The sequence below is a fragment of the Lichenostomus cassidix genome, chromosome 3 (genome assembly GCF_008360975.1).
Source record: "Lichenostomus cassidix isolate B80296 chromosome 3, HeHo_3.0, whole genome shotgun sequence".
Taxonomy (NCBI): domain Eukaryota; kingdom Metazoa; phylum Chordata; class Aves; order Passeriformes; family Meliphagidae; genus Lichenostomus; species Lichenostomus cassidix.
Genome location: NC_139483.1, coordinates 68,521,628 through 68,548,161, shown reverse-complemented (window position 1 = coordinate 68,548,161; position 26,534 = coordinate 68,521,628). Strand labels below are relative to the sequence as shown.

Below are 26,534 nucleotides of genomic sequence, written 5' to 3'. Positions count from 1 at the left end.
AACATGAATGTACAAAAGAATTGTAAATCCATGTGATCTGATCAATCGAATGCTTTGCACTGTAAAGGTTTTTTAAGAAATTAGTGTTCATTTTCAACAGTTTTTATTAACTGAAAAGATGTAGAACTTTGCCAAGATTACAATAATGTAGCACACACATGCATCTGCCCTTCCGCACTTCAGGCCTCACTGATACTAACTTTGTATTCATAGTTTATGTATCATGATTTCACAAAGCAGAAAATGAGAATGCTTTCTTCTGAATCGTTATGTGTTCAAAACCCAAAATTGGAGATGATTTTGTAATAGCACAACAGCAGAGTTTATTCTACAGAAGGCTTCCTGACTGACATTTCAAGAAATCTGAAGTCCTTGTACCGCAGAGATCAAGAACCATAAAACCCAAAACATCAACCCAAAACCTTCTTTGGCATAACTTTAGCAAACTTATGAGAGGTATGAACACTAGTTTAAAAGAAAACCCCAAAACCACAAACTCTGAGCCTTGATTCTTGTTAGCATCATTACAATTATATTGTACAACAGTAGCAAGAAGAGGAAAATTAGTACAAATTAACAACAACAATTCCTATATTTAATGTTATTTAAAAATCAAAGTGTTACCTAAGGCAATTACCTTGCAGCCTTTTAATATCTACAGGGAAAAGCCTAAGGGAAAATAATTGACTTTGCTAATTTTACCCTTGGCAATTATAAAATAGCTCTGCATTTCATTATGACTACAGAATTTCACGTCTAATTGTCAGCCCCGAGAGAAGCACAGAGATAAATGCATCATACACAAGCTCAGACAAGAATTTAACAGCACAATAAAATTACCTTGGTAGTAGTAAGTTCAGTTAATGTTAAAAACCCCCCTAAATTAAATTCTGGTCTATACAATAGCTATGCATGTCTATGGATGTTATAGCTACCATGGTCAGTACCATGTATGATAAAATGCTGCTCATTTCATTAACCAATTTGCTAAATGCCAGCAAAAAAAGCAGTACTGTGATTTTTACTTTTTACATCAAAGAACACAAAACATTATGAAGGAAAAAAGTCACAGTTATTTCACACTGCTAAAAAACAGATGCCAGATTTGAAAATTCATCATTTACAAAAGAATAAATACAGTATGTTTAAATCATTGCACCTGTCAAGAGATTTCTATAGCTTGTACTTCAATTTTTCTAACTTTGCTAGTAGGGTTAGACGTATGAAAAAGAATAATTTACTAAGTCAATCAGTTTCCATAATGGCATCCCACTTATCGTATGTAGAAGCTATGAAAGTATTTAGATGTCAGAAAAATGAAAAAAAAGTGCTAAAATGTTTTGGCAGAATTTTCCAACATGCAGTATAATGATTGCTTTTTAAAAAAAAAACCCAGTATTTCTTTGCACTTGTGCTTCATTTCACTGTAGGCTTTTTTCCTGGCAAGTCTTCAGGGATTATACATTCTTGCTGCAATACTTAATGATGTACTAAATGCAAAATAATAGTTGCTATGTTTTATAGAAGTTTCCTCTTATGTTGAAACAGAACATTGATGTAGGGTTAAATACTTTGCTCTGTCTTGAGAAGCGTACAAGATACTAAAAAAAAAATGAACTGATACAAATCAATAATAACTAGTAAAATCAATTACACCCTATTTTGGTTATGGTATGCACTATTTTTTTTTTTCTAATACTTCCTACAAGTTAGCACCATAATGGCTTAGCCCAGTATTCCGGTAGATTGACATCTAATTTTCTGTCTCTTCTCTTGAATCTCAGCTGTGTGTTAGAAAATGACACCACTTCTGAGAGAAATTGTCGTACTCATGATCAAAGGAGTACAGAAATACTCAACTATCACAATGAGATTTTAGCATGAGAATCTAAAAATGTAGACTCCTTAGGCTCATGATTACAACTACACTGATTATTCACAATTGTGCATGACAAACATTTTTTTTTACATTACAACATGGCAGCAATCTTCAAATGTATGAAAAGCACCTCTGCAAAAAAGTACCGTTTCCTGTTTCCATTGGAATGGCACACTTAGCTCTTCAGCCATACATGCAGTTAGGTGTTACACGAGGCTGGCACAGGGATGTCCAAGAATATCTCTCCACCACGGCAGGTTTTAAGAACAAGCTAGATAAATGCAGGTCAAGAATGATTTTGTGTAGCTGATCCCATCTGGTGAAAAGAAGAACCAACTAGAGAGATGATCTCAATGTCTCCACCAGTCTCATTTTCTAAGATAATACATGTACACAATTTGTTTCTCAAAAAAGATATCTCCCTATAAAGTTTCAAACAGTTTGGCTGAGCAGCTGGGTTGCAGCTGTCCTTTAGGGGCCAGTGCATCCACGTTAATAGAGCAATCCAACCATCAGGGGCATCCAAATCCCTAACAAAGTAACTTTATTAAGAGCAAGAGTCACCCGAGAAAAAAACAGTAAAGCCTTTTCCCCCCAAAATTATCTAAAACAGCAAACCTTTGTCAAAGCATAAAGTAAAAGAAAGTAATAGACCAAACATGTCTTCAGCTGGCAGTTTGCCAGAGGTGGAGTAGCCTAACATGTCATGACAATGCCACTGCATATACCTTAAATTCACCAAATTAACCACCCATCCATTACTGCAGTGCTTCAGAATGTACACTGAAGATCTCACCATAGTAATTCTATAGCAGAATGGTGCAGCCACAGCAGCCTGTCAAATTTGCAGCTATAATGTAAATACACTGATTTTTAAATGATGCTACATATATACATACATAACTGCTGATGTTTTTAGAAGGCCTCTCCTTCAAAATAATAATTACTTGCTTTGGCATTAGAAATTTTTTTTCTTTTTACCTTGGTATTCTGCAACTGCGCAAGGCTTGTGCAAGCATTTGCTAGAAGAAAATCTCCACTCAAAACAGCCATTTTATTCCCAAACTGCATATCCTTCAGTGGGCCATCGCAGGACTTGAGCTCACCAATGTTTACTATGCCACGATGCACCAGGAAGGCAGTATGGATCAGCTCCGTAATCTCAGCCAGACTTCTTTGACTGAAAGACAGAAGAAGTACAATTATGTTTGATGCTATGAATAGAGCAGAGATTCTTAGTGAAAATAAACAACCACATGTGCTAAACATGTATTTTATTAATTATCATGTAGCTGTTCTATGTACTTCTAGAAGCCATAACCAAGAGGTGTTAAACACAGAGAACTGTCACTACGTATTTCCAGGCAAGCCACAGGTACCAAGAGGAATGCTGTCCTTTGTTTGAATACTTTCACAAAATAAAGCAAAATAATCAATACAGTCCTCATGGTGCTTTCTTTTTTTGTTTTGTCTACCAGAAGCTTGAGGGACACTGACACGAAGAAAATGCCAAGCAGAAAGTACCAATGGAAAGAAACAAAGGATATATCAGCAGGGAAGTCCTGAGCAAGCCAATCCAAACACCATAAGAATGCTGCAGTCAATGACTGCTCAAATTAGACTTAAATTAATAACAGGATACCTTGCAGCTCAATACTACCAAAGGGGAAGGGTTCAGGCAGGAGAGGAAAAACAGCTGAACATTTTACAACTGTGTACTAATGGTATTTCAATGGTTGTTTTAGTCAGAAGCAGCAAAGGTGACTGTCTAGCAAAGGGGCAAATTTTATTGGATAGGTTTACAAATTACTTCTTATTCCAACACATAGTGTGCTACATTCTGGGTTTAGGGGTTACAAATCCCTATGAGAGGATTGTCACAGAGGCTGTTCCACAGAGACTTGCCCTCTATTTTCATTTTTTGGAAAAGGCATGAAAAGACTCATTAGCATAGCCCTCTCCTCCCCTCCTCCTCAAATTCAACCCTGTAGCCCTTGACAGTGACTGTCACCCCAAGGAGCCCAGAGATGTCACCTTAGCTCAGAACGACAACAGGGTGTTGAACAGACATAGTAACATAGGGACAAGGGGAGGGGAAAACAGCAATGCACTGGAGCATCCTTTTAATGCTAGATACACACAGGACTCCTTCTTATGAAAGCCTGAGCACATTCACATCTTTTCTGACTCAAGCAGCTCCCTTTATGCCATGGAGACTTCATATATGAGCAAAACCACAATCCATGCCCTCATCTACACAGACAACTACAGGTCTTAAAGTTCCAATTAATTACAACATGGTACAAAGGCGTGTTATGTTGTCTGTGTTTATTCAGAAGTGGCCAAGCACTGATTCATTGAGTAACCAAACTGCTCCACACCTTCACATACAAATATACCTGCTGGTACATGCTCAGGTTAGATTCTGCCTAACAAAGTGCTGAGTAAATTAATTCTGTTTCCTCTGTTCCAACTGCCCCAAACCATATTAATTGAAAGTAACCTTCTGCTCCAAATATATGTGACCTGCGAAGAGCTCCAGCAGCAACTGTTTCAGGGCAGTGGTCACTGACAATTAGCAAGAGAGAAAGCTGAGACAGTCACATGGCCTGGGCAGGCACACAAAAGGCAGATGAGCTGGAGGGAGAGAATAGAGGTTCCCGATGTATTTTGCCATGTACAAAAAAACTGTTTTAAAAGCTGCCTTTATAATTCACACATTGTTGGCTCCATGCAGAGAGAAACAATTAAAAAAACCAAACAGCTAGTCATTCTCCATGTAGACAATAAATCTGAAGGTTGAAGTTGCTTTTCAAAGAGGTGAGGGAGAAACACAACACAGTTGCAGTATTGTAATTATGCTTCGCTCAGCTCTAACAAAGGGTTAATAAATTTTCAGGCTCAGCGAAAAAGACTAACAAGACATCCCGATGCTCCTGCTGTCATTGTCAGGGCAGCCCTTGGAGGAAATGTCCATATCAATTCGGTTTATCAGATGGACAGCTGATCAACATTAAACAGACTTGCTCTGGGCAGATTGAGCCGAGCTACCTGTTATGAATAGCAATGAGAGCCCTCTGCTCCCCGCTGCCGAGCTCTGCCATTTCCGACTGCCGCAGATCCCAGGACATATGGGGATCCCTAGTGACGAGCACATAAAGCTGCAGCTAACTCAAGCGATGGCTCATTTCCCCCAGCTGAAAGCAGGCATTAATATCCTGAGGAGACCAGACCCGCCTCTGTGACCCCCAACTATTGAAGCAAAACAACGACTGTCCTATTTCTTCATTTAATAAGCCTTTAATGAAGGAAATCAAAATCCCCTCTTTGACTTCAGCATCGTTCTTCATGAAAAGGTTACACAAATACATCAGTGTCATGCTTTCCAAATGCTCATGATCTGGATGTTTTCATTTCTTTTTCTATAATCCGTTTGTTCTTCAAATGGTATTCATATTATTTGTGCTAACAAGAACCATATTAGGCAGATAATCTATGTCTAATTCTGATCTTACACACTGCTCTTCCACTCTCTCTCCCTAGCAGACTAAAAATACAAGAATCAATGCTATTGCAGAAATCTCAGGCAATGCATTTTTTAATGCTTTTTGTGATAATCTCTATAATACCCAGGCACAATAACAAGTCCATGGTGTTGCTGCACATACAGGAGGATCCTTGACACGACTTGGTAAAGACCAGTATCCAACAAATAAACACTGCTGTTATGAAGTTGCTGCTAAATGGCTGAAGAAATACTATACACAGCTTTCTCAATCTGGAGTACAAATCAGTCATTAAATAATTTCATATTTGAAAGCAGCCTTTCCCAACATATGAAAAAACAATGTTTATGCAGTACTGGACTTAGAAACAGGGCAATGGGATGACAAACTCTGATTGCTTCCATCCTGTTTTCACTCCAGAGCACACAGTCACAAAACAAAGAAATGGTTGCTGCTGGAATTACCTGTACCTACCTCAGTACAAGGTAATACTGAGAAAACAGTCAACATTTCTAAACACACAAAGCTCCTAAATAGAAGTGGGCTAAGAAACAGGAAAGCTTTTTCACCAAATGCTAACACACTTCCATGCCCTTCACCTCTGAAGCAAGAACTCCCTTCAAACCACCACCAAATGCTCCAGAGACTCCACTTACAGGCATCCCATTTCAAGAGAGAATACTATTTTCTATACTATGATCTCCACACATGCCATAACCATACCTTTTCTTTCTCCCTTTCCAAAAATCAACCTACATGCAGAAATACATAAAGAAATGGTCATTTCAAAGACAATGGTACAGAGGCTTGGACAATACCTGGGGGCACCTTACTAAGAAATTTTGATGGGTCACAATCTAACAGGCCTCTGTGGTTTAACACATGCTTCTGACTCCTTGTCACCGCACTTCCAGTACCAGTGTACCTAACCTAAACCTCTGCTAAATGCTTGCTATAAAGTATCCCCTAGATTATGGGCTCCTCGAGCTGTAAATGTCATCATGGAAACACAAGGGAAAAACTAGCTCCATGAGTAATTAAAAAACTCTTCAGCAATGTCCGTTGGAGCTACACTGACAGTAGGACAGTTAAACACCAGCTTGCAGGAATATACTAGGAAAACAAAATTTAACTTATGGAGACAATTAGATCCTGCAACAAGTAAAACAAGTGCAATTTCTATTCTCTCTCTTTGCTCCCATCCTGCAATGAAAGCACACAGATCACTGACATTTAAGTATGTTTTGGTGAACTTGGATGAACTTCTGAGCAGCCTTTACAAACTCAGAATGATTGCTTCAAGAGTTCTTAGAAGTGACTTCAGTTCCTAATTTCAAGTCCTGCGTTAAAAAGAAAAAGTAAGATTCTGTAAAACATATGATAAAAGAGGCATATTAAATAGTACAGTTGTATTACTGTGAACAAAAGAGTACTTCAGCTTAAATATTCCTCTGCAATATTTGTGATGGAAATCCAAGTTCTCAGTAACAGCAAGAGAATCTGAGTTAGTTTACCTTTCATTATCAGCTAACCATCAAACCACACTGGGCTTCACAAGGGATGACATGTTATGCAAAGAAACATTTAATAATTAAAAATGTTATTCTTAGGCATGATATTTCACAGAAATGGGCCAGAGACTTAAATTAGCCATTAAAAATCATATTTGAAAATTTTTGAAACAACTACAATGAACAAAGACAATGAAACCAATAGACCAAAAATTCTTTAAGAACTCTTATCATTGAACCTCTGAATTAAAGTGACTAACAGTACACATCCAAGATTTGATAGTTTTCTTTGTGATTGTCAATTCAATAGTTTCCCTTCAATACAAAAAGGATTAATTTGGATGAAAAGACTTACATTCAGGATTAAAAAAAAAAATAAAAATACCAACATCCATTCTGTTTCAGTGACAACTATAATAATCTATATATACACACACCTATGAATCTGAAAAAAAAAAAAAAAAGCAACAGCACCTTAATAGAAAATTACATTAAAAAGCATCAACTGAAGAATTAAAGTAATTATCTCAAGTACTGAAAATGCATTTGGACAACACTTGGTATCTGATTTTACTTTTTTTGTGAGCAGTGAACAGAAAGATAAATTTTAGAAAGACAAGACTTAAACTACATTCAGGTTGCTCCTGAATGCTCTGGGTGCTAGATGGTGGTGCACCAAGATAGACTGCTTAGCTACACAGCAAGAAAGGGCAGTGATTTTTACAGTTCTTTTTTCCATTCACCTGTCCAAGTCAACACTATGGTTAATAAACCATGATTAGAGGAACAACACATAGAGAGTAGCAAATAGCATCATAGTGCTGGAAAGTCTCATTCCCATCTTCTGTGTATAGCCTCTTTTATAAGAGATTAAAGGGCAGGGGGGAAGGTGTTTAAGCCAACATGTATGGCAGATGCTGTGATTTCACTGAACAGGAAAAATCTTCAGAGTAAAGCAGCAGATTTAAGCAGAGCACCAAATATTCACTGCATTACTGTTACTCATTTATCTGTTATCCAGCAGAAACCATCTACCCACTGCTATCCTTTAACAAGGTCAGAGACTAAGACTTGTGTGGCTCCTTCTATCTTGGTCACTAAGCTACTGCAGGAGTGTCTTCCACCTCAGAGATAAATGAAATTGAAAGGCATCAGTTCTACGAAGTTTTTTGACTATGCTGTTTAATTGCATTCCTAACAACCAGTTTATTTTTAAACAGGATATGTAGCCAATCTTTTTTATCTCCTTCCCTTCCTAGCATCACAAAATTTACAAAGTAAAATTTTTATCGATACTCTTTCATGTACTTCTCTTCCTTTAATTTTGGAAAGATCTTACATTTTTCACTCTCTATCACCACCGCCACTGATTATTGCTTAGGTTCTATTCCCTGTAATTTGTCTTAGCAAGATCTTCCTTCAGCCCATAGTAGGATTCAAAAATGTTTTCTGATTTTTAGTGGGCAGACTCACTTGAACGTGGCAACCCAGTTTCCCTAAGCATTGCAAATGACTGGCACTGGAGAGTGAGGAGGAACCTTACTTGAAGTCAGGGTCCTATTCCTTTCCCTAGTGCAGGAATTATGAAGAACGGTTTTTGCAAGTCTTGACTTCACTGTTAGGTCTACCAGAGAACAAACACCAGTGGCCAAAGAATAGTAATCACAACCTACAGTACCATTTTTCTTGGGTTGGATGGCCTCATCATGGCCAAATTTCCCCTTTTGAAAATTCCCCTTTCAAGTCACACAGCCTAAAAGAAAAATAATCCCAAGATGGAAACAAAAGAAACAATTACAGAAAACAGGTGAGAGAATCTAGACAAAGACCTGGTAAGGATCACTACCTTAAGTTCAGTTTAAAAAGGAAAAGTGTTAATCAGAAAAGCCAGAAGAAAAATACCACCAGAATCACTAATTCAAACTGATGCTTTCCAGCTCCCAGAGACAGACATGGAGGCTGGGACCAATAAAGAAGGGAATATCAAGAGGAAGCTTGCTCAGTAAGAAGTACTTAGCTACTCTAAGATCCAGAAACCAGTGACAGTGCAGCTGTGTGAACAGTGAGAAGCAGGAGGGCTGGGCTGACAAGGTAAGAATCCAGATACACTCGCTGTAAAAACAAATCTTGTCATGTTGGGACTTTATAAACAAGAAGAATGCAAAGGACATTCTGCAGGGGACAGGTACAAAAGAACATCTGCATTGCTCTAACACGAGATGTGGTGGCAGGCCTAGGTATGTTTTTTAATCCCCATAAATCAGGATATGAGAAACTTAAATGGCTTTGTATCTTATTTCAGTTATTACAGATTTCATAAGCACTAGAAACTGTTAAAAAGGCAGATATCAATTACTTTTCCTGTTCTCAGAGATCCTTCCCACACTGCTAAAGGAGAAACAGACTAGAGACATTAGCCAATACTTAAGTATTGTTAAAAAAATAAAAAAAAAAAAGCTTTACAGCTTAGGTTTTATGGCTTTTTTATTTTTTAAAGGAAAGATGGCTATCTTAACCTAACTGATCAAACCAAAGGAATAAACAAGAGTACTCACACTGGAAGATGGAAAGAAAAAATTAATAAGTTATCTGGAAAAAAATTCTTGGATTACTTGAACACTGATGCCAAAAATCAATAATAAAATTTAGAGCTACTAATTTATAAGCATATTGTCAAATTTATAAAATCACATATCATAATCACATTTCTAAATCACTGGTTATCCCTATGGGAAGACTCACATTTCCAAAATGAAGTAAAGCTGTCAAATGAAATATTGTGCTTTTATAAGGCAATTATCAAGATTTAAACTTCTAATAAAAGACAAGTTTTCCAGTTGGTATCTGCTACAGACTATATGAACAGCTATGTAGACCATGAGCTAAGATATTTATTTCTTTAAAGATCTACTTCTCTCATTTTGTAAATACTGATGCAGATATTCAGTGTTTAGTATGCTTGTGCAATAATGTATTTGGCAACATGTACGTATATTGACAATGTATTGACACTAGGCTGAACTTCTAAAAGGAATTTTGCTAGCTCAAGAAATGTTGCATTTAACTTGAATTCTCTATATTAAAGATTCAATTTGCAACAAAGGGCTCATATCAGAAAAATTTAGGTACAAGTGAACATGAGCTCAATACATCTGTTATATGAAAACAATATAATCCAAATCAGTATACAAACATTCTTTAAAAATATGACAGATAAAATCCAGAAGCATATAATGTTATACATGAGCAACATTTTCAATGATAAAACGAGCCGAATCAGTCAGATAAATTAAAAAGAAAAATGTGAATGCATTTTGGAAACTCCTTATGACCATTTCGCTGTATGACCAAAAAGCCACCAATCCCCAATTAAAATGACTTGGCTGATTAAAAACAAAAGAAAAAGCCAAAAAGTTGTGGTTTAGACGAAGTTGAGTCAGCTATAATTCCTTCTCTATCCAGCTTAGACAGGCTGGAAAACTGATAGCAACAAATACAAGCCAAGAAAACTAGGCAAGGAAGAAAATTGATAAAGGACTGGATGAGAAAATGCAGAGATGGACAGGGAGATGAGCAAAGACAATTTAAAAAAGGATATACTAAAAAAATCTCAAAGCCAAGAGGAACTTTAAGAACTGCATTGGTCCATTAGGTAAGGTTGGGCAGAAACATAACCACATAAAGGCAAGGCATTTTAGAAAGCCTGTTATATTTTAAAGCAACATATTTACACAAGCAGGTGTTTGCATCACTTGGCCCTGAAGCGAGTAATACTCATTAACAGCAGCAGTGGGTAAGATTTTACAGTTAGTAGATCCAGAGAACTTGCACTCAGGAGAGAAGGCAATGGATAAGGAATGACACAGCTAATAAACAGCAGAGTGATTCATTCTCAATACTGAATCAACTGAGCTGGTTCAATATGCTTTACTCAAGTAAAAATATGCAATGCAAACAAAAGATCAATCAAAAGACCTCAATGCAGACCACATAGATACAGGACTAGAGACTCTTTCAAGAAGAAAGCACCCAAAGTTTGGAAAAGGATGGAAGGAGGGCAAAGGAACAGGTCATCCCAGACAATCAGCTAAGATACAGAATACGACTGTGGTCAAATAAAACCAGCAAGTAGGATCCACTGATGTTTTAAGAGAATAATAGCAAAAGTAGTGTTTCTGTCAACCATGATGTTCTGATACCAGTAAAAATTATTACTTGGAAACTTCAATTAAGAAGAATTTGGGAAAGGACATAAATGTCAAGAAGAATTATACTAACAATCAAAGCAAAGCAAACAGACAAAGTGAAGAACCAAAGCCATTTAATGCAGAGAGAAGGCTGATACTGCATCAATAGATTTGGTCACAGACATTTAAAAAAAGTGTAAGTATCTACACTACATTAAACAAATTCAAGAGAAAATGCTGATTATCAAGCAAACAAAATAAGATCCAGTAGCCTGAACCTAAGGAAATCCAAAAAGAATAAAGGGAACCCACTTTCCAAAATCTCTTACAAAGAGCAACAATGGACTCTCCATCGACAGCGCAGTTGGAGGTAACACCTGATCAACTCCCATTGGACAAATATTAAAGCTGATTACAGTTGGGCAAATCCTATGTCTTGTAAGGCAAGCCAATCTGACTACCAGAATGATATCTCTTAGTTATTAATTTATTAATGAACAGTAAAGCCAAGGAAAAGAAACTTTTCAGAAAATAAACAAAAACCAATTTAGATTTGGCAGCTTATGCTGGTCCCTGTATCTGAAAACTTACCATTGGCCAGAAGCCCATTTTCTTTTAAGGAGGTATAAATACTTTCGGTATTTTAAGGAGGTATAAATACCTTTTAAGGAGGTATAAATACATTTGAGATTTACAAATGCATTTCTTTCAGCCACAATCTTCAGGAGAAACATCAAAACCAGAGCCATTCAGCCCATTACAGTTACCTCCCATTCCCAGTGCAGGAGCACACAAAGCCACCATCAGGGTGGGAACCTGTTCTATTATGGGAGGTACATTAATTCTGTCTTACAGTGCATAGAAAATAAATATTTCAAAAAGTATTTGAAGCAAGTTCTGCAAGAGAAAACTACTTACATTCAAGATTCATGTCTGTCTTCACATATTTAGGTATCCACACTGGTAATGCAGTACTAACCTGGGAATACATACAAGTATTCCCACAAAGAACAGGAAATAAAGAAAAACAGATATCTTCTACAAAATAATTTTATGGATATAAGGGTGTGTATTTTACCTAAGCATACATATTTTCTTTAATTACAGTTTTCCATATAACCATTAGGGGGTTCTAGCCATGCAAGTCACATTTATTAAAGGCAGCATGTCAAATAAGAGTTGACAATTACAGGCTATATCAATACACATTATGCCAGATGGTAATGAGCCATACACAGAGGGCCAGCCATCCAAAATAATCACACCATTTTCCACAGAAATGTTGAAGAGGTTATGGTTTATTACACAGTGCTCATTAGATATACAGTGGCAGCATTAGCAATTTTTCCTTCATTTGTGTCTCATTTAAGACTCTGCCCCCACAAGCCCATTCAAATTAGTACACAAGGTTAAAATCATTATGGTCAGCGGGAAAAAAATTATGTTGTATTTTTATTTTACAGTAATGGTAGATCAAAGGTCTCTGGAATCTATTATTCTCTCAACTATTATCTAACACAGAATACTAAAAGGGATGAAATTCACTGTCATTTGCTGTGAAGAAAGATAACAGATTTTAAATGGGTAAACTCTGTATTACTTAATTAATAACTCTAAGTCAAAACAACAGTTAGGTTGTGACACAAAGTGACAAAAGCCAGAAAACTAAAAGTTGAAACTGAACTTTCAGCCTTGGCTTTGAACTTTCTCATCTGCTTTTCAATCTGCTGCTTTAACAGCATGGAAATATTTAAGTGTCCAAAAGGCAACTCATCCTTCACAGCAGGTGGAAAAAACAGTTGTCTCAAATAACTAGAGTGTCATCTCTGAGAAAACACCTATAAGACGATTTAAAGTACTTTTCTACTCAGCTGCATATGTTGACTTCAGTTAGAAAATTACTGTTGGAAACATTTATTTTCCTGCCTTTTTGTGTTTATAGATGGCATAGGGGTGAAAAGATGTAATGAGGCAAAAGTGAAAATTTGTCAGCACAAGCAAGGATACGTTTATCGCTTAAAAATATGCCAATGTCCCCCAAACTCCAAGTGACAGCCAGCATTTGGAAGTCATAAAACTGTGAAAGAGAGGAAGAACGTAAGTACTGGACGTGCCACCTGACAACATGACGGCAGAGAATTGTCTTTTCAGTCCAAGCTCCTCTTCTGAAGCATGCAGTGCATCCCTTGGAAATCTGGGTCTCCCATCAGGCAGCCACCCAGCTCTCAAGGCCAGGGCATCCTCAAACCTCCTTCCTCGGCCACTCCTGCCGAGTTACTCTGCCGTTACCCAAAACGTTGAATTATTCATTCAGCCAGATGGCAAGAGAGTGGAAAAAGTCAGTATCCAGGAGATTATGGGAGAGAAAGGTGGGACACCTGGACTCCAGATCCTGATACGATAAGTAAGTTACTGGAAGGGAAACAACATTACAAACCCAGGCATTCCTGACGTAGATGTCCTATATCCCTGTATTTAGAGAATTTTTCTGAGAATTCAAACAGAGGAGTACTTTTGCAAATTCTCAAAAAAGCCAAACATGGACTTCTGGCACCCTCAGCGAATGCTTAGTCAGTGGCTAAAGAACACAGACCAATGTTAAAAGCACACCTCCAGTTTAGCAATCCACTTAGAAAATTTCCTAGTTAAACTAACCAACAAGTTTTATCTGTGTTTTGCAATTGCTTGAAAGATAAAAAGCAAGTTTTATTTAACAGTGTCTTAGAAAAAATGCTTACAAAATTAAAAAGAATTTTATTAATTCCAGGCAACAACAGTTTTATGACAACTGAAGAGGTAGTCTGGTAAAAAACCTGTTTACTGTATTTAGTTATCAACAACAATATTTTGCAAAAAGGTCACCCTACTACCTGCCCTTTGTACAATTCATTTTACTACTGACAAAACCACTTGCCCTACAAAGCGGCACTCTTGCAGGCAGACACCAGCAAATATGAAGCAAATATGAAATTTGTGAAATGTGAAACAAATGCAAGCCCTGATTCATTATATGACCCAAAGAGCATCAGGCTAATTTAAAGGTCTAAACAGAACATAGCAAACATCATACAGAAGTTTTATATAATTATTTTCATGCTAAGTTTCTAGACAATTCAGATGAAGTTTAAATTCTGTAATGTTAGTTCAAAAATAAACACCAGTAGCCAACTCAAAAAAAAAACCTGCTCACAAGGCAGCCCACCTCTGCACAACTGCAAGTGGTCTAGAAACAAAAAAACAACTGTTTCCTTAAAACAATTATATTTCTAATAATCAAAGGTAAAAATAAGATATTTAAAACTGAGGGAGTAAAAGAAAACCAAGCCAAAAGAAGAGTTTACAATGGATTTACCATGAAGGCCTTCCTTTTGGCTTACTGAAGTGAGAAAGTTTCAGGTATTGTAAACAAGAGTCAAAAAATGGCAAGATAGGAGGTGATCAAAAGCTTTGGCAACAGCCGTTGTAGCATGGCCTCAGGAAAATGTGGTGGTAGGACACATAATAGCCAATAAGACTCAGAACTGAATAACGTATGTTGACCAAAACCCTCAGATGATGAGGTATGAACCAAAGAATTCATTTGTATGCTGGATGACCTTGCTATCATTGCAGCAGAAATCAAAAGGAACACAATTATGGAGAAAATCACGTATGTTGTTATGGAAATGACCAACATTCCTTCCCATATAGACAGCAGCATGTTTCAGCCAAACTCCTTGTGGGCACCACCCAGGGTGCCTATCCATCCAGGATTACCCAGATTTGCTCTACAGCCCCTCAACAACACGTATCCTCCAATTACATCTCATGTATCTATTCCATAAGAAATTTCACATCAGAGTTTAAAAATACTTTTGACTATTCTGTGGGTTATTTGGCCAAAATATTTAAATACTTGCACTAAAACCAACTACAAAGACATGAAGGGAAATAAAAGGTATTACTTGCAGGTAAATGGAAGAATCAGGCTATTAACAATTAATTTTATTAACGTACTTTCTCCTACTTTTTATTAGTTGTTTCTCAGCCCTGCAAGACTGAAACATGGCCATCATTTTATCTGCAATGACTATGGGAGACAGTTTGAACCACTATTAACAAATTCCCATTCCTGTGCACTGTCAGCTGTTCTGAGACCGCCAGCTTGACTTATCACTTACAGTTTTTCTCTGAAATCTCTCTGAAGAGATTGTCTGTAATTGTATTCAATGTAGCTGAAAGATAAGGTGCACTAACCTTGACATTAAATCTCTAGTACTAATGACACCTGAAATACATGGAACCTTTTTATGTGAGAGCAAAGAAGGTAACCTTTTTTATGCCGTGAAGAATGAACACTTGATAAATGAGCAGTCCTGTTAAGAGAATAGATTGCTCATATGTCTAACTGCACAGGAAAAAGGCATTAAAAAATAAAATGTGAATCACCAGAATACAGTGTACCAGATAGCACTGGGGTTTATTTTATAAGTGTATATATATATATTTTTATCATACTTATAAAAAATTACTGTATATTCTGATATACTCATAAATATCCAAGATACAGTGAGGATAAAAAAAATCAAAACATATACTGTTTGCACAACCACAGATAGCTCACACTATGAAGTAAACCTGTGGTATTCTGAACAGCTGTAACTACATTTCTGTTAGTCAGCAATTAAAAGTATGGTTATCACAGGTGCTCTCCTCTCCCCTCCTGAACTTTCAAAGTTCAGAATTGGATAGGGACATTAACACCATATATTAAAATGATTTTTTATAGGAATACCTTTGCTTTTCACAAAGCAGAAGTATGCAGCAGATGGGTATTGCCTGCCATGTACAAGGAAAGAGACTAATAGCTAAAGGGAGACAGCAGACTTCTCAGAGACCTTGCCCCTTACACCAGGTGTGTTGACAGAATTGCCAGCAGGGAAAGGATAATAAACCTTTTGGAGCACAGCAACGACTGCTGCTTCTGGGACCATACCAGCATAGTAAGCAGCATTTGGTGCTGTTGAGGTCTGCAAAGTTTTGTCATTATTATTCGTATACACTTTATGCAAATAGGGTACAGTGTGATATTGAGAAAAATGTGTCCTTTGATGAAAAAAATTACTTACTATTATACCATTGGCACAATTTCCATTTATTTTTACCTTATTCAAAGCAGTTCTATAAGGTATCTGAAAACTTCATGCTTTCATTTTTTGGTTCTTTCATCCCAGAATGATTCAATCTACACACTTTAATAAGGGATAAAATGACATCAACCAATTCAAGCAACATTAACCCCAAGCGAGTGATGAAGGAGAGACAGCTATATGCTAATAATCCACCTTCAAGAACAAACTTTATTTTTGCAGAATTCCTACCTTAGTCCACAAAATAGGATTCTTTACTGACTGCAGCTAATACTGGAGCTTTGCTAAAATTTCATTTGCCTACTGGAACAGCATATGAATGCAGCTTGAACTTTTTGTACTGATTTTCCTGCACTCATATCAAAAGCCAGAATGAAATTTCAGCTATAAGAGACTGGAGCAAGCTTTCTACACAACAGTGTCTAGGTGAAACATAACAACTTGAGAGAGGAATCAGAAATACAATACACTATAAAATTAAAAGTTTTTATGTTTCTTCCCTTTCTGGCAAAAAAAGATGCATAATTTATTCGGCTGCATCTTCTCTTTCCACAAAAATGTACACAAATTTGGCCAAGTCTCAGGAAAAATTAAAAAGTACAACTCCAAATACTGAAATGGACTTCAAGAACTGGGCAATCAAACTCACAAAATCTCACATGTACCAAACATGCTCCATAATCATGCTGGCACTGCTGATCAGAAGTTTTCAATTGCTGCAAACCCTATAAAAAACCATCATCTTTCTGATTTCTCTTTCGACTGCATAAGCACCTTCTCAGATATGACACAGTGGGAATACCATACTGTATTCATATTCTTTCAATTTTTATCCCTAGTTCTCCAACTACTTATTCCTCCTCTCAAATCATCAATCACTCTCATCTATGTAGTCACACACCCACCTTTATACTAGAATATATTACAAATAACCAAGTTTTACTGTCCAGGAACACAGTGCCCTGTCTACACCACCAGCATATTATTGCTGCCTTTCTTTTTTATTATTGTTTGCTCTAGAAGCATCTCAGAGCTGTCAAATTCTGCATGAAAATCTATTGCAGGTTAAAGGCCAGATAGCAATGAAGCCACAAGAAACATTCACTCACTTCACGTGATTAGGGTCCAGAACATGCCACTATTTCAAGTGGAAGAGAAAGAACATTGCATAATCTTTATACAGTTTCATATTTTCATATACATATACTTGTGGCATAAAATGAAGACCTTCTCAACTCCACTCCAGCAGATGAAAAATGTTGTCATATCTTCAGTTACATTATATCATAGTATTGACTGAATCATACTTAGAAAATAAATTAATTGCTACAGTATGCCTTGTAATACTTAACCTCATATTGCTACAATTTCTCAAGAATTGCAGAAATTTGTATTGAAACTGTACAATTGTGTTGTAAAATTTGTCAAGGGGGACGTTAATAGGACAGGAGGATAGCTGGTACTTCAGCAGGTAGAAAAGCATGGGAGATATTTCGGGACTGTAGGACAAATAAATTATATGGATAGAGTTATTTAAGACCTTGCAGTGAAGCAGTTGGTCACATTGATGTCACAGTTCCGATAGATAAGCAGCCCCCAAAGCTACTGTGTGCTTTCATCACAGCACTGCATTGTACTTAGGTGACGGTTGGAAATTTCTCTTCACAAATACTATTATATTTTTTGTAAAGCAAATGTGAAAGTTCTCAAGTAGAGAAGTGTCGCAAGGAAACGATTTTACAGCAAATGCAGTTCTGGTGAAGTGCTCTGGTGTGTGGCAATGCCATGCCCCAGGAAAGCTGTGTCAGGTCTTGTCACCCACAGGTCACCTGGCCTTTCTTTGAAAAGCTCCCACTGGGGTGAAAGCAGGGCTTTGGTGCTCCCACAGCTGCTCCTGATCCACTGCAGAATTCCACCAGTGCTGCTCTGGTTTTGTATGCTATGCTGTACATTGTGGCAGTCCAGTTCTCACTTCACAAGCAGTGGGAGGAAGAAGCTCCAAGAAAAGGGAGGGCTGGACAGACAGAGGCAACATTACAGTTTCCCCGAGGTAAGCTATCCCTACCGTGTTTTCTCTGATACTGCAAATCACTTCCTTTTTAAAATGGAAACCAAACACACTTTGTGATGTACCTCCTGAGTTTACCTTGCTAAGCTATCTAGTGCTATACAGATTTATTTTGAACAAGATTTGAGCCCGTATCTCTGAACAGTCTTTGATCAGCTCTAATGCAGTGCCTTTTTATTTATTCTACAATGTAAGGAGAAGACCTTTTCTTATTCAACATATAATTGCTATATTTGCACATGCTAAGTATGCTGAAAACAATAAAAGTTAATGAAGAAAAGTACTGGTTGTAATGAATTAGTAATATTGTTAGATTTGTATTTGGAGTTGATTTTTATTGTTGTGGATGGAAGATGATCAATAGGAATATGTAATCAAGTTGTATGTGCTTTTCATCTCCTGAGACTCATCTTGTAAATGAGATGATGAATCTCACAGGATTTATCCTGGAGAGAAAAACTAAATAGAATAATTTAGGATAACTGCTTGGATTTCCTCTCACTAAAAGCTATGGGAAAGCTACCAAGGACTGGGAGACAAAATTATGTATTTCTGAAAGATTATAAAAGACATCACTGCTCATATTTTGACATACTTTTCCCATTATCTTTCAAACAATTTTGTCAAGAGCATTGTACTTCTTAATGTACTTAGATACTGAATATTTTAGGACCATGCATTTTCTCTACCAGTTAATTAGCTAAGCTTCCAAAGTACTTGCTCGTTGGAATACTGTACCTTTGCTGAAAACCAGCCTTCCAAAAGATAGGAATAAGAACACTAAGTCCCAAAGGAAATCATTTTTATGATAAAGAGTCCTAATGTGCCCCAGTAAAGGTGAGGATTGATTGTTATGGCCTATTGTTACTATAATTAGAAGTCAAACACCAATTAGCAGTTCCATTAATAAGATTAATCTCTGCAATATCTGCAGCTGAGACTCAGGGCTTGTGTGCAGTAAGCCAGTATGAATTTAAAGTGCAACAGCTACCCTGCACTAAAACTCCCAGGTTAAATGCTTACATCACAAAAAAGAAAAAAGCTCTGCCTTCTTCGAGTTCTGAGTTCCTACATACACTATTGGTCTTACTACATTTTTCTCATTTATTGCTTTTTATTTTGTTTAAACATGATTTAGCAGGCATTGATGGGGATAGGTACAATGGAGTATGAGGTCTCCAAAACTTTGGTTCACAGCCACTCCCTCTGTATAGCACCAGGTCAAGGTAAATTTAATTTAGTTCCCATTACTAGTAAACTCAGAAAAGTAGTAATGGAAAAAAAATCCCAACTTCTTACAAATATGAAAGTACTCTTCACATCGCAGAAGTCCATTGTGGAGCTAGGAATCATTTTTTTACTTGAAAATATGAAGGTACGAAACAGTCAAATCCAATCTCTGAAGTTAACACACTATGCAGTTCAGAGTACAGAAACTGAAAGAAGGGCAAGATCTAAAATGAGGTGAAGAGTCACACTCTCGTGCTCTTTGTATTTCTGTAGGTACTGAAATCATAACTTGTATGGTCTTTCTTTGGTTTTACTTCATTTGAGTTTTGCCTTTTACAACAACTCTCAAAGAGAATTTGTCCACAAATATATCTACACCATGCAAGGTAAAAAGAAGGCTTTTGTAAAATTTATAGCAAACAGATCAAAGCAATCTCTAAGTGTCATTTACACTCTAGCAATACAATAAACCTCACCACCTTCACCAAAATTTACTCATGTTTGCCATGGCAAATTAGCCAAGAGGCTTTGCAATTGATTTGCTTTTTCCTTTATTTCTTTTAAAGGGGATCTATCTGATTTCTTTCCATGGAATTAATAGATAATCAAACATAGATTAATGTGGAGACACATTCCAGCTGGAAAGCATTTAAACAACTATTTAAAATGACAAATATCTTTAAACTTGTCCACAGTAGAAAGAATCTGCTGGCAGAACTTTATTGTGAGCTGAGCAAGTGAAGATACAGCTTACAAAGTAAAAGACCTGTTTTGTCAGATAGCATTGATCTTTTCCTAAAGCAGAAGGCAGCCCCTTGCTATTGTAACCATCTACTCCAACTGGAGATGTGACAGTCATCTGAGCATTTGCATCTCTCAGCTGTTTGGTTGCATTCACAAGAACAGGACAAAAGTTACTTTCCAGTAACTGGAGCTCTCAGGGAATGCAGAGCCAAAGGTGCACATCCTCGCGCAGTATTTATTCTGTTTTTCACTCAAAGTGGAACACCTTTTACATTTTCTCAGCTTCATAGAAGGTATGCTACACCTCATATGCTGTTATGCTAAATACATAAAGCACAGTATTGCTATTTCAGATCCTTCTCACCCATAAAATCCCAGTCCAACAGCAGTCCAGGCCACAGGCATCAGTAAAGTCAACCAACCAATGACCATTTGTGCTTATTTTTGCACACTTCAAGTCTCAAAAGCATACCATAACCAGTATATTACCTCTAAGCTTTTGACTACACTAGTCCATATTTATCTTTGTAAACTGAAGTTGTCCAAGGATCATCATTCACTTAAGCTCCAAGTCCCTGGAGGCAGCCTGAGTGCTCCTCATGCATACAGCCATTAAAGACCACGCTAACAAGCACAGCATCACCTCTGTTACGGCTGCCATGGCATGGGTTTTGGAGAAGAGCAGATAGAGCTGCAGATGGCGAGCTGTCACCTGTGAGAAATAGAAGAGATTCCTAGTGTCCCCATTAATACACAGCAATTTGTCCCCAGTACACAGTGGCACAACCCTAAGACAGACAAGACCTTTACACTTATATCCTCAAAGGAGGCCTTGACACAGTCGCCATTTCTAATTCCTAAAATCTTGGGATGGAAAGTTCTTTGGATACCTCAGCTGTCAAATGACCGTGAAGAGACCTAACAGGCAAAATTATGCCAACATCAGTGTGGCCTCTGGTGAGCTTCATACTCATGAGTATGACAGCATTAGTCACAGAGCATCAGGCTGCAGGCTGGGGGGAGAATGTTCACTCATCCATTTAAAACACATCTTGATTATCACCTGGTGAAGAAGACTCTTCTTGAGAGACCTGACCTTCATGAAGAAAGCTAGACGAGTCTGACCTCATTGCTGACTCCACTTTCAGAAGGAGGTGGGTCTACAGACATCTTGATATCCCTTCCAACTTGAATTATCCTGTGAACCTAGATGTACTATCAGCAGCATCTGTTTAACCTTAAAGGAGGTTAATGGAAAGTCAAACTTTCTCTGAAGATGGCATTTGGAATACAGGGGAAGGAAATTAAGTTAAGGCAAAGCTTTGTTTTCATAACTAGCAAGAAGCTGGGAGAAAGTCAGATAGAACTGCACAGGGACAGAGCAGTATGTCCTCTGTCCTTAAGATCTTTAGAAAGACACCTACCCCCTCTGACTTCTTTGAAACCAAAGAAACCTGCAGAGGAAAAGCAACCTACGGGTGAATGAATGCTCTGGTTAAGATCCCGATTTAAGTTTTATGTGTTCCTTGGAGTAGGTTAGAACAACATGACTTTAGTATAGCCACAATGACAAAGCATGTGAAATCAGACTGTATGACCTCTGTGTGTGTATGCCTCCAAAAAACAGTACTCAGGGCAACTTACTCTTGCAACATGACAAGCAAGAGACCCATCACTGTAACGAGTTGGCATCTGCTGCCAGCTTACTCTTTATTGGAAGCAGCATCAATGCTGGCTCCAAAATCATTACTGAAACACTAAGGAAAAGGAGTCTATGTTCATGATTCCTGTAACTTCAGTATTGCCACCACTCTTCCAAGCAGCAGGAAGGATTCTGATTCAGAGACAAATTTACGCAGTGAGTACCTTCTTGTAGTAAAGAATGTTCATCCTGCAAAATGATGAATTTCTGGAGCTGTGAAGGTCAGCTGCATCACCCTGAGAAAGAAGGTGCAAGGACAGAGCCCAGTATTGATAGTCCAAATCCAGCAATCTGCTGGATTTACCAGGTTTTAACACAGAACCGAAATAGTACTTTCCATGTTCCAACCTACATATAGAATAAAAAGGTCTTTGCTTGTCAATGACCATAGGATCCACCTGTGTAAATGCACAGGCACATTTGACTGAAAAAAGGATTGTTTTAAACCTCCATCCAAGGAAATCTGCAGAGCTGACTCAATGGATGTCAACAGCAGAGGGTATTTTTTCAAACTGGCACTCATGGAAAAAAAAAAAATGAAAAAAAAGGCAAAACATAGAAGAAAATAACTTGCTGGTTTAGAGCCAAGGATACCGAGGGCTGAAGAGATGGCCCAAGTTTGTTCTTTGGTGTCACTTGCATTTTAAGCTGCAATACAGAGGCTATATCAGGAATTTGTTACTCAATATAAAACCAAGCAAATTCCACAGTCCCCAGCCAGTAGTGTCTGGCAGTGCCAGATGTGAAGAGAAAAAGATACCCCTTTGGGTATATTGAGCAGACCCAAGCCAGTCTTGGTATCTTCAAATGTGAGAATGTAGCTCCACTATGAAGCATAAAGCTGTCAGTGTTCAGCAACCACATGATCCTGGAGTTTCAATTACAAACTCCACTTCCAGCAGCAAAGTAAAATAACGGCAAGCTGCATACTTAACTATCCAAGTGAGTTTTGCTCTGAGAGAAGGCAATGCAGTGTCAGACTGTAGCATATTAGGAAACGGGTCTCAAAGCTCTTATGAAGCTCTAGCCTCCTGTGTCACATCTGAGGTACTCTCTGATATTATTAGCATGATAAATTATGGTTACTTTGAATCTACTTAAACTCAAACGTGAGTTCTGCTTTCTCTTCACACAGGAGTAAGGAGTTTCAAGGGAGCATGGGATGCACGCTTTGCTTGAGTGCAGGCAATGACATCAACCTTTACATGATACTGTTTGCATACTCTGTGGTGAGCACGACAATTGATCCTTATATTTGCAATGCCTCTGTAGCCAAGGAAATATTTTCTTTAATGCTAAGAGACCAGCAGAAAGTTTTAACTTGAGGAAATCTGTCCAGCAGCTGAAATAGAGCTGTTTATCATGCTGCTACTTCTCTTCATCCTCTTTTGGGATCACCAGTGCTGAGCTGGAAATAAAGCCAGGTTCCTTTCCCTGCCAATAGGAATAAAGTCAGGTTGCTGCCAACACGATAGGGAGGTGGCTGTACAGAGTAAAGCATGCCAGGCAGGCTTTTATAACACTTCCTCCCTTATCTTCAGCATGGCTCATAAGGCAACCGGCAGTTACTATGATACCCTTGCATACAATGACCCCCATGGCCCCAGATTAATGCAGGCAGATCACGACTCCTGCAAATTATGAAGTGCTAAAGCTGGAGGCAATGCTGGCCAGAGGCAGCACCATTTAACTACACCAGCCCTGTTCCTGTAACTACCTAAATTGTAATCCTCATTATTCTGGAAAAGATTGCTCTCTGGTAGTAGGCATCGATTTTGTTCCATTGTGTACCAGTGAAAAACAGATGCCAGCTAGGAAGCCAGATAATCTATTTTTATACATTTAGGTCAATTGTCCTTTGAATTGACATATCTACAGAACAAGAAAATAGAATTTTTTTTTTTTCTCTTCTAAATTCAGCTCTCAGTATCTTTCTGTTTTAATTTTAATTTATATATTGCTATATTGTGATTTATGAATACGAAATAGTGAGAAGAGGTTATGCAGAATGTGCCAGATTCCAGGATGAAAGAGTCCACCATGGTTTTCTGTGGTTTTTTTTAAGTTAAATGATTATCACACTGTTACATCTTCCTGATTACAGATTGTACATTTAGTGTAGTACCAGTTACAGCAGACTGATGAAACCTGGCTATCTACTGCAGGACTGAATATTTAAAGACAGCAAAAGAACTGGTTCCAACACAAACACTGGGAAAAGAAAGACTGGGCTGGTGCAATCACTGACAAGTACTGGAACAATTTAGCTCATGCTCAGATTTCAGAAATGCAATTAATTAATCACTACTAAGTATCTTAAAATCAAGTGAGCCATATCCCAGCTAATAGTCCACAATATAATGTTCACAGCATGTAAGTATCAGGCAATGAAGATGCTCATTACAGTGCCAGAAATAATATTTCCAGCAAAATATTACATATAAAGATGAAGTAATTATATGGCATGGCAACAAAAAGAGCCGTATAGATTACAGCTGAGCTGAAAATCTGTAAGAATCTATTTCCAAAAAATACTTTCCGAAGTTGGAGACATATAAGCAATAAAGGATTAAGCATATTTCTTCACATCATATCACTGAGGGATATACTTTTCCTTTGATATATATGTCCAATATACACAAACCATATATAATTACATTGCAGCCAAGATTGCAGACAAAAATGCACTAATGGAAAACAACATCCTTTTGCTCTTCTTCAGGAGAAGGCAGTTTGTAAAATACTATTTGTAATACATGTTAAAAATACCACAAAAGCCCTTTCAGATCACAGTTTTACAAGCTGCCTATTCTCTTAGCTATATACAATGGAGAAATGGAAATCAGAAATTAGATTCATATTTAAAAGTGTAGCTGGCAAGGTGCCTTAAATAAAGAAGTCCAAAGCCAAAGCCCACAGCGACTTCAGTAGAGGGCAAGAACTGACCATTATGACACAAAATGAAACAATGCAGTGCCATGTTTGCTCCTATTTACACCATGCTGAAGGACTTAAAGTGTCATTGAAAATCCATTTAAATTAACAACTCCACAGTCATCACTTTTGCAGACAGTAATGAACCTTAAGTGAACCTGTGTGGGCGTATTCAAAACTGCTTCATTTTTGGAGTACCTTTGTAACTCTGAACTAGATATTATAATGGCTATTGACTTGCTCAAACTTAGATGATTAGGCTAGATTTTCAGCTGGTTGAACTGGCATTGTTCCAATGATGTCCATTTACACCAAATGGCTCATTATTAATTCAAGGTCTTATTTGCTCCTTAATGAATACTTCCACTAGTCACCTTCCCAACGGCAGCTTAAAATGCTCAAACTTTACCTCCATGGTCAGAAGCATCATACTCAAGAACTAAAGTTATCAAAAAAATAACGCTTTTTCTCTCCCTTTATGAGGCATACTTAAGGTAAACTTTTTAAATCATTTACAAAACAAACTAAAATACCTCCTGTGCCATAATTAACTAACTAGAATTATGCCTTCTTACAACATCATTTGCATATAAATATAAAAATTTTATAACCCTAAGGGGACATTATGGTTGAAACGAAACAAGAATGGAATTAAACAGCTAAAGGGACAACACAGCCCTCCATAACAAGACTGTTTTACAGCCTTGTCCTTTTTCTTACTGTTATTTCTGCCTGTACCAATTCTCCTTCTCTGCTATTTTCAGATACTACATATATTTTAAAATTTTTATTTGTTTGGTCTTTTCAATTCTACAATAGTACCTCTGCATTTTGAAACAAATCAGGATGCAAACATTTCACTAAGTTTGTGCATCTTCATTTAGTATATTAGACAGGTCAGAAACACAATTAATAAAAAATACAACAGTCCCATTTCCCCAACCAAGCAACACACAAATTTTCAAAAGGATTTAAAAAAAATCAAATTTTACATTTTTTTAACCAGATCTCACTACTTACTTCAATGGAATAGTTCACTGTCAAATATACAAAGGAGAGCAACCACTGATTTTGATTACTGTTGTTAGTAATATTAAGAACTTTAGTTTAAAAGCTTAAAAAATATTTAGGAATTCCATGAAGCTGAAATATCTCAGTGAGAGCCTAAGGAACCATAATGGAAGGCTCAGTAAATCTGCTGTGTGGGAGGTAAAAACTTTATTCTACACTGCTTCTGCATGAGAAAGTATCCTTCAAACAGGCTATACAAAAACTTACGTGCTCAGTGAGACCAACTGGTGTCCCACAAGGCTGGCATTTCACTCTGCAATTTCTAGTTAACAGGTGTACCCAAATAACCTTGGAGCAAATCAAAATGCAAATACTCTATTTAAAAATATTTTCTAGCACTGGAGGTTTTTCATTCTGCTTATCTCTTAACGTAAACTTTCATCTATCTTGACCCAAATGTTTTCAATCTGGTTGTGCCCAAGAGCTACAATTAAGATATAGTAAGAGTTATACAAAGAGTAGGAAATGGTTTTCACTGTGGAAAGCTTATAACAAATGCGAGGAACAAAGCTTTGTGATTAGGCAAGTACTGATTTTCCTTAAGAGGTGAACAGGCCACTTAAGATGCTTCGA

At 37.3% G+C, this 26,534-nt stretch overlaps 1 protein-coding gene across 3 annotated transcripts in view; it reads right to left on the bottom strand.

Moving 5' to 3' along the window:
* Window positions 1-26,534, bottom strand: part of PDSS2 (decaprenyl diphosphate synthase subunit 2) — a 113,650-nt gene that overhangs the window by 39,372 nt on the left and 47,744 nt on the right. For all 3 annotated transcript variants that reach the window (XM_085056221.1, XM_085056222.1, XM_085056220.1), the window contains exon 3: window positions 2,861-3,059. In XM_085056221.1, coding sequence (XP_084912347.1) covers window positions 2,861-3,059 — 199 coding nt within the window. The remainder of the gene's footprint in view (window positions 1-2,860; window positions 3,060-26,534) is intronic.